At 47.0% G+C, this 14,413-nt stretch overlaps 1 protein-coding gene across 6 annotated transcripts in view; it reads right to left on the bottom strand.

Moving 5' to 3' along the window:
• Window positions 1-14,413, bottom strand: part of si:ch1073-335m2.2 (msx2-interacting protein) — a 31,740-nt gene that overhangs the window by 7,366 nt on the left and 9,961 nt on the right. For 3 of the 6 annotated variants that reach the window (XM_035778405.2, XM_035778406.2, XM_035778411.2), the window contains 10 exons: window positions 14,196-14,359; window positions 13,753-13,953; window positions 13,446-13,597; window positions 13,214-13,339; window positions 11,390-11,503; window positions 11,173-11,286; window positions 10,978-11,078; window positions 2,802-10,842; window positions 2,591-2,674; window positions 2,206-2,400 (listed from right to left, as the gene is read on the bottom strand). In XM_035778405.2, the coding sequence (XP_035634298.2) occupies window positions 2,206-2,400; window positions 2,591-2,674; window positions 2,802-10,842; window positions 10,978-11,078; window positions 11,173-11,286; window positions 11,390-11,503; window positions 13,214-13,339; window positions 13,446-13,597; window positions 13,753-13,953; window positions 14,196-14,359 (9,292 nt within the window). The remainder of the gene's footprint in view (window positions 1-2,205; window positions 2,401-2,590; window positions 2,675-2,801; window positions 10,843-10,977; window positions 11,079-11,172; window positions 11,287-11,389; window positions 11,504-13,213; window positions 13,340-13,445; window positions 13,598-13,752; window positions 13,954-14,195; window positions 14,360-14,413) is intronic. The other 3 variants (XM_035778410.2, XM_035778409.2, XM_035778408.2) reach the window with 3 other exon arrangements.

The raw sequence follows: 14,413 nt of genomic DNA, 5'->3' as shown, positions 1-14,413 counted from the left end.
ATTGTCCCAGACTATGTTTGGAATATTTATTTCTTGCACAGAATAGGTCAACTTTTGTACTATGGTGGATAGTAAATTGACGCTGGCTAGTGCTTTTGCAGTTTGTTAGGCCTACTCATCTTGTTGACTGACAAATCAAAGCTCTCACCTTTCAAGCTACTTTTTTTCAATTCATCATTAGTTGCATAATGCAGCCTTACAATGTATTAAAAATTTGAATGTGTAGCCCAACATTTGTAGAACTAAACTTACATTACTAACTCTAAATTAAGTTAATTAATAAGTACCTATTTATTTATTTTTTGTTAACCGCTCAACACAATAGCCACCGGTGCTTTCCATTTTATTTAGCTTTGACTGACAGCTGTTCTGAACGTGAGCGCCTCGTGCAACAATTAGTCGCCCCCGCCGCTTCCGCCAGTAAGGCAACTTGGTCACATTTTGGGTTGCCTGAGTGAGAGAAATGCTGTAAATTAAGAGGACTCTACGCAGTTTCAAAAGACGAGACGTTGAGGATTTACAATAAATACTGCTTTGTCATAAAAGCAAGCCAAACCCTGCGAGTCCAAATGTGCACTTCACATAAAACTTGTCATATACAGTGTTATCATTTATGATCACTGATGTAGTTACAAGATGACATGGCATATATCCTTGGTTGTTCTGAAGAGAATGAGCCGGTTTGTCTAAAATTTGCTGCGTCACACACACACATGAACGCACTCATGACTTCTTTCTATGCGCACCAAAATGATGATCTGTTTCACTGAATTGCATTGTAATATCAGATTTTAGAACTTAGCTAGTCATGTTGGAAATAGAACAGTCTTTCAAATGTTGACCACCTGACCCATATTGCGCTTTATATTTGACCGGTGTTGTGTGAGGGCGGGCATGCAGAGTTGTGTTCCAAATAAAACTAAGTGTGCTTGTTTTAGTTACTCAACGGCACAGCTAGAACTAAAGAAAGCACCTTAAATAGGAACTGTGCACACTTTGGTTAAGTGTGTGGCCACTTGGAGACACCCAATAGTCCTCTCACTTAAAACCTTGTAAGCTTTTGTCTTATGTTGCACCTAACTCACAATTTCCAGGAATATTATGTTCCTGAATGTATGAGTATTTTCAGATTTCTTATCAACAAATGTGGCAAAAAATACAGTGAAATACACATAAAAATCAACAGTGTAATGTTTGGATTCAGTCCTGTCAGGTGAGCTGTTGTGTGTCCTTTGGTCTAATAATTTTCCCAAAATCTCCAAAAACTTTCCTTTCATGGTTATGCTTTTCATATTTATTTTTTAAAGAAACATTTCAAATTGGCCATTCCCATGAGTGTAAAGGGTCGAGATTGCCCGTGGCACAATTCAAGGACATTAATAAAGACTGACAATATAAATATTAGTTTAGAAGTTGAATTTGTCAAAGTAACATTCACTGCAACTTTTATTGACAGTCGTCTACATGTAGGCCGATATTATTGGCTGTTTGGTTTGTGAGGAGTTTTCCCACGGCACTATTGATTCTGCCTACACGTTAAGTAAAGCAGAAATGTACCAGGTTTGTTTGAACTTCCTATTAGATTCGTCTATCTTGCAATTGTTTGTTCGCCTCTCTCGTTTTTACTATACTGTGTTTTTATTTAAGCTATTCGTAAACAACTTTCTGAGCTGGCCTATAGATTCATTCGATGGTTGATCGCAAAAGAGTGGGTCATGCCTAGGCAAACTAGTCACATTGAAATTGAACAGGGATTAAGGAGAAAAAAGGGTCAATTAAGATTTTAAAACAATACGCCAGACAACTGAGTGTCCTCTGCAAAAGGCCCATGACAATCCAAAATAGGAGAAGGGGGGGCAGACCCTATCTGACATGTTGTGCTGCTTTGGTACTCTACGCTCTTTCCATAATCTACATTGTTCTCTTGCATTATGTTAATTGTCCAACTACTTAGGCTATGGCAATTAGGGAATAGGCCATTTGGCACGTCGCCCTGCTGTGTGCTCACTGCACTGCGCTGTTGTGTGCTGCCAGATCCCTGCAGGGCGGCCAAGTTCACTTACGCTGAACCATCGTTTGTGACATCTCGACGGCATGGCCGTCAAACACCGTCGACAGACGATGCAATCGTAACAAAATTGCCCAACCTTAAAATGAACTCTCATCCCAATGTAAACAATTCAAGGACAGGGACCAGAAACTTACTGTCATTCTTCTAGCCACACCATCCAGTTGTGACGCCTCGAGTCTCATTCTCTGGACGATCCGAAGCAGCGATCCTCCCTCTGGTAGGGGCAGTGACCGTAGGGCCAATCCTTTGTTGCCACAGACAAAATGCAACTGGACAGCAGCCTGGTCATTTTTCAGTGCCAGCAGCCCTTGCCACACTATCGGGTACTTCTGCTCAAACAGAGAAAATATTTTTTTCCTGTGATATTAAAAACTAAATATAATTGTGAATAGTGTTCCTTTACTACACTTTATCCTGTCCGCTCGTCCTGCCCTGTTCAGTTGTCTCTGTCCAGATTTACCCTCTACTCCTCTCTAATGCACTCTTTATTCCCCATTTCCATATGTCCAAGTGACTCACCGTGAGCAGCTGCACCATGTTCACAGGTTGCTGCCCAACCTGTTTCACCTTGACATCAGCTTGTGACTGGCTGGGATCTGCACCCTGAGGACCAGAACAAAGCAATTTTAGTATAAAGAAGTTGGTTTTCAAAACGTCATTTAAGACACGACCACATGATCATTATTAAATTGTGGAGATATAAAATTACGTTGAATATGGTTTAACTCACTAAGGCAGAAGTGGTGTTGAGAGGTACCTGGTTGATCCCAAAAGGAGAGGTCTCAGTGATCTGTGAATGGATGGCCCGGGTGTTGGTGTAAATTCCTGGATACTCCGAGAAAGAAGCTCCCGTCCCCGATGGCAGCAGCTGCACCCTTTGGGGAGACGCCATGGCGGCCATACTTGGCCGAAACCCCATCATCCCATCCTTCGGAGGAGAGTGTGGCCTCTTGACCTCCTGTGGCTTTGTGACATCCTTCTCGGACACACCTTTAGCCAGCAGATGTGCCCTGGGGGACATCGACGAGGTGATGTTGGTAGATGTTGAGGAGGGTGGGACAGTTTCTTGGATGTGTCCCTGGTGTGGCTCTGGGGCGGAGCGCTCTCCCTGAGGGTGGTGCATGAGCACACGCAAGTCCCTGGGCGACATGTACGGGTCCAGCTGCAGCCCGCTAAGTAGAGCACCACGGGGATCCGGCTGCATAGTCTCTGCTTTCAGCTGTGTGGCAGATTGTCTCCCTGTGGCCTGATGGAAGCGCCTGGCATCATCTTGCTCTCCCTCATGGCTCCTCACATTCCCAGGGTTAACCTTGAGGACTATGTCTCTGCCTACCGCCTGGGGCGAGGTGGGGCGTTGCTGGAGAGGACCAGACCAGGGAGAGGCAAGAGGGTCTCCATGCATCCCGAAACTCATGACAGATAGGGGTGGCGTGTTCACCCTGACCTCTCCTTGGACAAGGTGCCCCATGGGGATTGCTTGGGAGGCACGATGGGGTGACATCCTTCCAATGCCACCGTGAGCACTGTGAGGTTGCATGATGACAGACTGCTCAGGGTGGTGGACACTGGTGACATACTGCTGCATGGCGGGCAGGCTAGAGGGCAGCATCCCAGGGAGGCCTTTGGGAGAGGAGGAGCCGATGGGAGAGGACACTTTAGTGAACGGAGAATGTGGATGGCCTGACTTGCGAGGAGAACGGGGCTCCTGTTTGACCCCACTGAGATGTGAGGGAGTTCTGTCAGTGGCCGAACCGGGAACAAAGCCTACATGGTTGCCAGCCGGAGAGGGCAGGTGGGGGCTCATTGCAGGACTTATGGCAGAGGTCCAAGATGGTTTACACCCATCAGCGTTCAAAGCGTCAGCCCCATCCACTTTCTTTGGATGCTTCAATAACATTGTGAACTCTGAATGATGGTAACCCATCACTTGTGGATTACCAACTGTCTGCTGAAGCCTCTTCACGACTCCTCCTTGAGGCCCTGATGGGTAGGGAGATTCTAACTTTTCCATACCAGTGTTTTCTTGTTTAATGGAGGAAACCGTTTGTTGCGTCTTAAGGTGCCCATGGTCTGTCTGTATTGGAGGACACTTTGGAGTGTTTGACTGGGAGTGGGTATACATCTCCTGTTTTATCTGGGGCATGGACACTAGCTGCTGAGATTCCATGTCAACTACAGTAGCTGGTGGGATCTGGCTGATTTTGGCACTTATCCTCTGTGGTCCCTCCTTGATCTGTCCTGAGTGACTCAACACCACCACTCCCTCTGAGGTATTCACCCTTAGACCTGGGCTGGAGCCAGTACCCAGACCGGAGCTCTCAACCAAGTACCTCCCAGCACTTCCACCCTCCTCGCCAACTGATGGTCCATGGTACGAACCACTGTCCCTGTCCTCCATGCTGGGCGGCCTGTATGTCTGCTTGGGAAGTGGCATGTCCACTACGGGATTTCGGTCAACTGACACATTAACCTTCTCCATGTCAGGTGGATTGCAAACACGACTGATAACAGAGGTGGCAGTGGAGGCAATAACAGAAATTACAGACTTTGACTCAGGGGATGGTAGTGAGGCTGGGGGCCGGACTACAGGCTGAGCTGGATGAGGCCTGTTGTCATTAAGAGAGGTCTTACTCGTCACAGCAACCATTGGGGTATTACTTTCAGGTAGGTGTGGAGGATCCCTAAGGGATAAGGTGCCCAAATTGCTAGGAACAGAACTACTGCATGGGACTGTGAGTGAAACATTTTTGTGCTTCATGAGAATCCTACGCAAGTCACTATTGTTACGCTCAGTCTCCAAGGGCTCAGTGTCAGAGGGAATTGCTGGGTTCTCAAAGGAAGCTGCTGATGCTCTAGGAGAGGAAGGGACACCTGCGTCCTTGGACTGGTTGAGCCAATCTGGTGGGGAAACTGGTATCCTGCTTGGCTGTGTGGGCCTGATGTTTGGCCGGGTTGGGGGTGGAGAAAGTGAAGGCGAGATGCACTCAGGTGGTGGTGGTGGTTGTTGTTGAGGCTTGGGGAGAGTGGGACTTTTTGTTTGGGGGCAGACAGGTTTCAGATGTTGAGGTAGAGGGTGCTCTGTAAGGACTGGAGGTAACTTCAATTCTTTAGGCATGTCCGTAGCCTTAGGAGCCAAATGCTCAGTTTTAGGCTTCCAAGAGGTGGTTGTAATGACACCGGCAGCTGGGGTTGAGGGAATAGTTTCTGGAACAGGCTGTGAATTGGAGGGTATGTTGTCTGATGTGATAACAGAGGTGTTCTCCGGTTCTGATGAAATTTCTTTTACAGAGTCCTTTTTGTTTGATTTTTGGCTCTTAGACCGTTTCGGTGTTTTAGCTCTGCCCTTAGCACCCTTCCTGGGTGTAGTTGGGAAAAAGGACTCCCCCTGAATAGGGGATATGTTACTAACAGGTTCAGCTCCCTTGGTCGGCTGGACGAAGGATGGAATCTCTAGGTCTGAATCCACAACAGCACTAATTACCGGCTCTTGAGGCAGAGGGACGGGTATATCCTCACCCATAATCGAATCAATAGCAGCAGCAAGTTCATACTCACTAGCAGGATTGGCAGATTTCTCTTCCTCAGTGTCAATTTTTAATTCTGCAGATGGTGGGGCAAGTGGAGTTGGTGACTCTGCTGGGAGGGTTGGGTCTGTCAGTTTAGCAATGTTCTCCACAGCTTGCTCAAGCTCCTGTTCCTGTTGTAGCAAAGTTTTAGGATCTATTGGCGGCTTAGTTTCTGGTGTGCTCTCATCTTTATCCTCGTTGCTAGAACTCACTTCTTTTCCTGGGCTAGACTCTAATAATGGGTCATTAGTAGATTCGCCTGGTTTGGTCTTTTTAGAAGAATCATCCCCATTTTCAGGCTCCTCATCCCCCATTTGAAGCAAATCTTTCACCTCAGTGACATTTAGTCTGATCTTCAGGTTCTTGAGGACAGGAGATTTTGGAGTCCGTGTCAAGCGTGGAGCTTTTCCTCTCCCACTCTTCTCCATTTTCTCCAATACAGGCTGTTCTTCCACAACTGGTGGTTCAGACTCCTTCTCACCAAATTTAGTTACACTGGCTTTCTCGTCAACAGGGTCCTTTTTCTGTCTGTCTTTATCGCGTGATTTCTCTGTTCCTAGTTGTTGCTTAACATTCTCCTCTTTCTTTGTCACACCTGGTGCTACAGTATCTTCCTTACATGAGACAGTGCAATCCTGCATGGCCAAACTGTCTTCTGTAAAATCCATCTGCTGAGAAACATCTTCAGGTGGTTCAGTTTTGTCCCCCTTCCTACTTGATCCAGTCGCTATGGGCATGGGTAATTGACTTGCCAAAGCTTTATGACCATGAGGAGAATGTCTGCCTTTTGACACTTTTGAAATTCTTTCACTGCTCTCTGATTCATTGGAGTCTGTATCCTTGGTCTCCATTTTCGATCTATCCCCTTTAGCTGTTAACATGTCCTCTCCTTGTCGCCGATTCTTAGGGGGACGTCCCCGCCTTGAAGTAATAGGTGCAAGGGAATCCTGCTCTAACGGTTGCTGAGGGGCTGCTTCCTTGTCTTTGTCTCCACCTCGTTTCCGTGCAGTGCGGGGTGACTCAGTTACATCCTTTCCAGCCCCCTTAGTGGCATCTTCCTCAACTGGGGTGGCATACACAGATTTCACATTTCTACGCCTTGCTCTTCCAACAGATATACTCTGCTCTGTGCCATGTTCAGGGTCTGCTCCGTGTATGGGAGACTTGCCTGTGGATTTGGAATCTGAGTTTCCCTTTGAAGACTCTGCTCTTGGGGATGATGCACGTTTTGTGCGTTCACTCTTGCGGGTAAGCGGTTTCTCTGAACTAGTTGTTGAAACCAAAGGAGTCAGTGGGACTTGAGTAGGAGACTTACTCTTTTTGTTCTTGGACTTTTGAGGTGGTGAAATTGACTCATCACTGGTTTCATTATCAACAAGCACCTGGGTCTGATTGAGTTCAAGTTTCTTTTCCACCTCTGTATGAGTGTCTGTATTGTCAGTGATGGTATCATCTTTTGAAACCTCCACCTCCTCAACAGGGTTAGGTGCTGTGGAACTTAACAATTTAGGTGGTAATTCAGGTGCCGCCAGCTCAGGCTCTGGTACAAAACTACTCACTGATGTTTCATGAAGGCAATCACTGCTGGAAGACTGCTCGGGGTTCAACATTTGAATATCCTGAGCTATATCTTCAGATTTCTCTCCACTAGGGGTTCTTTTAACTTTTCTCACAGAACAGATGTGCTCAGGGGCTACTAAATTAACAGAAGCAGGGGTCAACATCTCACACGGAGGTATTTGCAGGAGGGGAGGGAGCAGTTCATTTTCTCTGTTTTCTTTTGTCAAAGGTTCAGGTGCAGCTGGCTCTGGACCCTTTGGCTCTGGAGTAAACACGTCATGTGTTTCCACTGTTGGAGACATCTCTTTGGGTGGAAACATTTCCTTGGGTGGTAGGGGTGGAGACATTTCCTTGGGTGGAAGGGGTGGAGAAGTATGCTTGGGTGGAGACATTTCCTTGGGTGGAAGGGGAGGAGACGTGTGCTTGGGTGGAGACATTTCCTTGGGTGGAAGGGGTGGAGACGTATGCTTGGGTGGAGACATTTCCTTGGGTGGAAGGGGAGGAGACGTGTGCTTGGGTGGAGACATTTCCTTGGGTGGAAGGGGTGGAGACGTGTGCTTGGGTGGAAGGGGTGGAGCCATTTCCTTGGGTGGAAGGGGTGGAGCCATTTCCTTGGGTGGAAGGGGTGGAGCCATTTCCTTGGGTGGAAGGGGTGGAGCCATTTCCTTGGGTGGAAGGGGTGGAGCCATTTCCTTGGGTGGAAGGGGTGGAGCCATTTCCTTGGGTGGAAGGGGTGGAGCCATTTCCTTGGGTGGAGACATTTCTTTGGGTGGAAGGGGTGGAGACATCCCCTTGGGTGGAGACATCCCCTTGGGTGGAGACATCCCCTTGGGTGGAAGGGGTGGAGACATTTGCTTAGGTGGAGACATCTCCTTGGGCATAAGTGGGGGCTGGGAAATCATGTGGTTCTCAGCAGGGCTAGTAGGTTTAGTCTCTGGATCCATGACCGGTTCTGAGGTTTTAGGAAACTGCAGAGGTTGCTGTTCTGCCTCCAGTGACTTCTCCACCCTATTACTATCTACAGAATCTGCTCTTTTTACTTCATGTAACTGTTGGTCTTTCTGCTGTTGCAGCCGCGTGAACTCTAAAAAGCGGCTATGGAAGAGGACAACTGGTTCTGTGTCAGGCTGCCCATCTGCCAGGCCTTGCTGACCAGTTTGTTGAGCCGGACTTTGCTCAGGGTCCTCATGCTTTCGCTCTAGGTGCTGAAGACGTCTTGAGTCCTGCTCAAAGATTGAGCTGTGTAGGAAACGGGAGGCAAACAGTTCCCTGCGTTCATGTTCCTCTGGCTTGGGCTTGGGGTCTTCCTTCCTGTCATCTAGTTTGTCTTCAGACCCACCACTGCGAATTTTCTTCTTCTTCATGTACCAAGAGGGTGTAGGCCGTGGTGCTGACTCAACCTTTTCAGTATCTTTCCTGCTGCGCAAACCAGCAAAGTGTGAATCATAATCCAAGAAAGACCAGTTGTCCTCCCTAGAGGAGGACAGAGACTTTGCTCGCTCTAGCAGGGCCTTGGTATCTGGTGTGATGGTCTGGTCAAGTGCAAAGGAGTAGAACTTCATCCTCTCCAAAGTGGCAAGCTTGGGGTCTGAAAATCTGTCCACTCGTTGCCCGTCAGGCATAGAAGTGGAGGGCATAGGAGAATGTGGTTTGTGCTCTCTATCCTCTTCGGAATCGGATCGTACTTCCCCAGGCTCCAAATCTTGCAAAATTCCATACTCCAAACGCTTGCGATTGTGTGTATTTTTTCCAATGCCTCTGGAGAAGTTTAAGTCAGGTAAAAAATCTTGCTTGACTCTGCTCTCCCACTGTTTTTCCCGCTCTTCTTCACTAAGTTGTAAAGGAGTGCTTGGCTTGGACATTTGCGTTGTATGTGTCCTTTTGACTGCCAGCTCCAGGTCTGGGTGGCTTTTATCCTCCGTTTTAACCTCCCTGAGATGTGAAGATTCATTAAAGTCCTGCTCAGCATGATGAGAGAAGTGTTGCAAGCCTGGAGATGCAGTGTTGTGCCACTCAGGATCTTCACTCTTTTGCCGGAAGCTCCTGTAGACACGGTCCCCCCTCTTGGCACTGATATCTGCGTCAAATTGCTCTAGTTTCTTGAGTTTATGAGATGGGAAATGATCTGTGACATCTTGAGGTGGCTTGCCCACTTCATGTACCAGACTGCGGTGTTCCAGGTCCTCCGTTTCTAAGCCTTGTGGACTCCCAGCTTTTTCTTGTTTGTCTGGCTCTTGAAGCTGTTGGTGGAGCCTCCTTTGCTCCATCTGTTTGCGGTAACTTTGTGAGAGATCAATATCCAGAGGCTCTTCCTTGACACCCTTGTCATTGTCTTGTGCACCATATTTGAAAGGACTCTGTTGATCTTGATTTCTTGCATTGTCTTGGTCCATGTTCCCATCATGGGAGAACCTTCTGTGGCGTTTTGAGTCCATAGGGTCCATGCTCCCCTCGGGTAGCTCTTCTTGTCCTCTCATTGCAGGATCCTGACCCTCTTTATGACTGCCAAGAAACACCAGTCTCTCTGATTTGGATCTTGAATCCCTCCGCTGTGAGTCTTTTTGCTGAGACTTTCTGTCACCATCAATCTCTTTTGTAAAGGCAGTGCTAGCTCCAAAGTCTTGGGGTTGACTCCCATCCTCATCTTCCAGCCTTCTCCTCTTCTGTCGAATGGTTCTCCCACTGGCATCTCCAAAGCGCCGCTTTCTCGCAGCCAGCCGATCAGAATCCACTGATGGATCTTTCCCATCATTTCCCGTGTCAGATTTTTGGTGTTTTCTGGATCGTGTTTTAGCATCCTTGTCTGCGTTCTCACCTTTCCCCGACTCAAGCCTCTCACTTTTTACAGGCTCATGGCGAGAGGTTGACGTTGTCGGATCTGAAGGAGGGTCGTTGTCACCTTTATACCGCTGTCTGTCAAGGCTGTCCTGGTCTGACAACTTTCCCCTTCCAGAGCCTCCATCCAGGCTGGGTTCTAGCTCTGTCTCAGACGGTGGGATGCTGGGAGATTGCACCTTTGCTTTCCTTGACTTACTCTTCTCCCCTTTTTCTTTGTCACCTTTCTCCTTTCGTCTCCCCCGCTTGCTCTTCTCAGCCCCAGCAACACGCTCAGGTTCAACCAGGTGGATGTCTTTTTCCAACCTCTCACTCTTAGAGCTGGCTCCATGTTCCAAAGGAGGAGCCTTGTCAGTCTTGTCATAGCGTGGTGGTGAGAGTGAGCTGCAACTACCACTTCGCTCAGAGGATTGACTGTAGACCCGTCGCTCTGGGTCTCTGGGAGCACGCTCAGATGGTGAAGGGGAGGCAGAAGGTGTGATCGGGCGCCGTGGATGAGAGGGGCTCCACATGCCATGGTCTGCCTCAAAGCGCTCCCGCTCCCTTTCTCGCTCCCTCTGGATGTATGTGTACTTCCGAATGTCCTGCTCAAAAGGATCTCGATAATCCCTGAACTCCCGGGGGTCTTCATGGTAGCGTGGGTCAAAGTGTTCTCCCTGGTAGTGCTCCAGTTCAGAATACCGCTCACGGCTGCGGGCAGGATAGTCTCGGCGAGGATCTTCGGGGTAAATGGTGCCAGGGGTGCGTGCATTCTCAAAGTAGGCTCTTTCTGCTGAGAACTCATGGTATGGGGGTCTTGGTCGTTCCTCTCTGTAAAGAAGGGGGTTGTGGAATAGGAGAGGAAAAAATAAGAACATTGAAGTGAGATCAAAGTACACCCGGAAACAGTAATTCAAAGTAATCCCTCAAATGCATTCACCTCACATAACAAAATGTGAACTTTACCTTCTTTCAGTTGGAATTTCGTAGAAGTCTCTAATGTCTTGCCCAGAGGCCTGCATAGAGCGATAAAAAGCCATCTGACTCTCTTGGCTGGCAAAATCCACCTGCAGACAGAAAACAAATCAACAATTTGTCTCCTTTCATCTGGTTCACTGCGAAACTGTCAGTCACGAGTAAGTCACACTCGTTTAGTAATACCTTTATTTTGTTGCCGCCAATCTTCCAGCCTTTGGTCTCCCTGACAGCTGCCTGTGCAAAATCTGTGTTGTTATACAAGATGAGAGCCATCCCCTTCAACCTGTCAAACACCACCTATAGGAAGAAAAGGGAAGCGCATGTTTAGAATAACATGTCTAATATAGACTAATGAATGTCAGGGACCTAAAAAAATAATATTGGAGGGGGGAGTATGGACCTTGACTACATGTCCATAGCGGCAGAAGTGACGTGTGAGATATTGCTCTGTGATGTTGGAAGCCAAACCGTCCAGCCAAACACATGTTGTGGGCATACTCTTCCCAAAACCCAGCTGCAAAGGAGACAGAACCAGACAAGGATGAAGAAAAAGGAAAAAAAAATATTGCTAAGGTTACTTCATTATCACCGAACTCAATTCCTTTTGTACTAACAGAGTGCATTTGGAAAGTACTCAGTCCCCTGGGCTTTTTCCACATTTTATGTTACAACCTTATTCTAAAATGTATTAAATAGTTTCCCCCCCTCATCATTATACACACACACACACACACACACACAATACCCCACAATGACAAAGCAAAAAATATTTTTAGAAATGTTTGCTATTATGTTCAAAATTTAAAACCAAAATATCACATTTAAATAGGTATTCAGATCCTTTAATCAGTACTTTGTTGAAGCACCTCTGGCAGATTACAGCCTCGAATCTTCTTGGGTATGACGCTACAAGCTTGGAACACCTGTATTTGGGGAGTTTCTCCCATCCGTCTCTACATATCCTCTCAAGCTCTATCAGGTTGGATGGGGACCGCCACTGCACAGCTATTTTCAGGTCTCTTCGGAAATGTTAGATCGGGTTCAAGTCCGGGCTCTGGCTGGCCCACTCAAGGACATTCAGAAACGAAGTCACTCCTGCGTTGTCTTTGCTGTGTGCTTAGTCGTTGTCCTGTTGGAAGGTGAACCTTTGCCCCAGTCAGAGCTCCTGAGCACGTTCTCATCAAGGATCTCTCTGTACTTTGCTGTTCCATCTTTCCCTCAATCATGACTAGTCTCCCAATCCCTGCCTCTGAAGAGCATCCCCACAGCAGGATGCTGCCACCACCACGCTTCACCATAGAGATGGTGCCAAGTTTCCTCCAGATGTGATGCTTAGCATTCAGGCCAAAGAGTTCAATCTTGGTTTCATCAGACCAGAGAATCTTGTATATCATGTCCTTTATGTGCCCTTTGGCAAACTCCAAGCAGGCTGTCATGTGCCTTTTACTGAAGAGTGGCTTCCATCTGGCCACACTAGCATAAAGGCCTGATTGGTGGAGTGCTGCAGAGATGGTTGTCCTTCTGAGGGTTCTCCCATCTCCACAGAGGAACTCAGGAGCTCTGTCAAAGTAACCATTGGGTTCTTGGTCACCTCCCTGTCAAGGCCCTTCTCCCCCGATTGCTCAGTTTGGCCGGGCGGCCAGCTCTAGGAAGAGTCTTGGTGGTTACAAACTTCTTCCATTTAAAAATGGAGGCCAATGTGTTCTTGGGGACCTTCAATGCTGCAGAAATGTTTTGGTACCCTTCCCCAGATCTGTGCCTCGACACAATCCTATCTCAGAGCTCTATGTACAATTTCTTCGACCTCATGGCTTGGTTTTTGATCTGACATGCACTGTCAACTGTGGGATTTTATAGACAGGTGTGTGCCTTTCAAAATCATGTCCAATCAACTGAATTTACCACAGGTGGACTCCCCTCAAGTTGTTGAAACATCATGGATGATCAATGGAAACCGGATGCACCTGAGCTCAATTTTCGAGTCTCATAGCAAAGGGTCTGAGTACTTATGGTATTTCTGTTTTTTAAATATTTTTTTTTATAAATGAGCACGTGTCAATATGGGGTAGTGTGTAGATTGATGAGGATTTTTGTTTTTATTGAAGACATTTTAGGATAACGCTGTAATGTAAGTAACAAAATGTGGAAAAGGGGAAGGGGTCTGAATACCTTCCAAATGCACTGTACATAAGAGTTTAGGGCAATATAGATTTAAGAATAATACCTTGAGCCGGTTGCTCCCCAAATACTCTCCATCCATCTTCTTTATAGCTTTGCAGACACTGACAATATCAGAATACTGCACAAAGGCGTATTGAGGAACACCATTAACCTTTTTAATGTCAATATCCTGTGGGAGGGATGACAAAATGGATTAAAAAATATATATATATATATTTTTTTTTAGAGGTGACATTTCACTTTTATAACCTTTCAGTGGCTAGTAACACACATACCACAATCTCTCCAAAGCGCTGAAAGATATCAAGTAGTTGTTGGTAACTGGTGGTCTTCTCCAAGTTGCCGATAAACAGGGTCCTAGTCGCCTTGGGGTGAAATTCATCAATCCGTCCATCCAAAGGCCTGAATTCATTCTCGCTCTCTGTTTCTGAGGGAAAGACTTCTATTACAATCATCAAACAAGACAAGTACACTCAACAGTAGGTGAATGACAATACACATCATTAGTATTTAAGGCCCAAGCTCAAATAATGATTGTTAATGTACTACCACATCTGTAATTCAATCTAAAACGTTGCATACCAGGGCCGTTCCAGGCAGAAACCTCAATCATCATGCCGAAGAAAAGCTTTCCTTTGGAGACGTTGAGGGCTTTCTCTTGGTCTTCCTGCTGTCTGAAGAACACCAGACCATATCGGTCCTCCAAGGCCCCGTGGATCTGCACGGATGTCACTTTCCCATGTTTCTTGAACTCATGGAACAGTCCATCTTTTAAACTTGTGTCTGGAGAGGGAAACGGACAGTTAATTGACAGGTCACGCAGCTGCATTGTTAAGGACAAAAATTAAATGTTATTTAAATATTGACAATCCAAGTGAGAATTTCTTTGATAAGCTAGCTCTACAGCTCACCGTAGCAGAGGAGGTACGCTATTTATTAGTGACCCCCTTCATAATGTCATGGTGCACAGCAAAGTGCAGCCAGAATGCATGTTTGTGTGTATACTGCTAGCTAGTGGTACTCGCCTGTGGAGCGCACTGGTAGGTTCTGCACCCGGATGCCAAAGCTTCTGCGTGGTTCGTCACCTTCCATTACCATAGAGCACGGCTGAGAGGGGGGTGCATGTGTAGCAGAGGACTGAACAGAGCGTGCATGAGACCCATCACTTGAGCTGCTGTTTGAATCGCTGCTGCCAAGCGGACAAATGTGAGATAAGAGGGAAATGTTCAGAGGGTATCAGCTA

The sequence above is a fragment of the Oncorhynchus keta genome, chromosome 10 (genome assembly GCF_023373465.1).
Source record: "Oncorhynchus keta strain PuntledgeMale-10-30-2019 chromosome 10, Oket_V2, whole genome shotgun sequence".
NCBI classification, from domain to species: Eukaryota; Metazoa; Chordata; class Actinopteri; order Salmoniformes; family Salmonidae; genus Oncorhynchus; species Oncorhynchus keta.
This window is presented reverse-complemented; position numbering and strand designations above follow the sequence as displayed.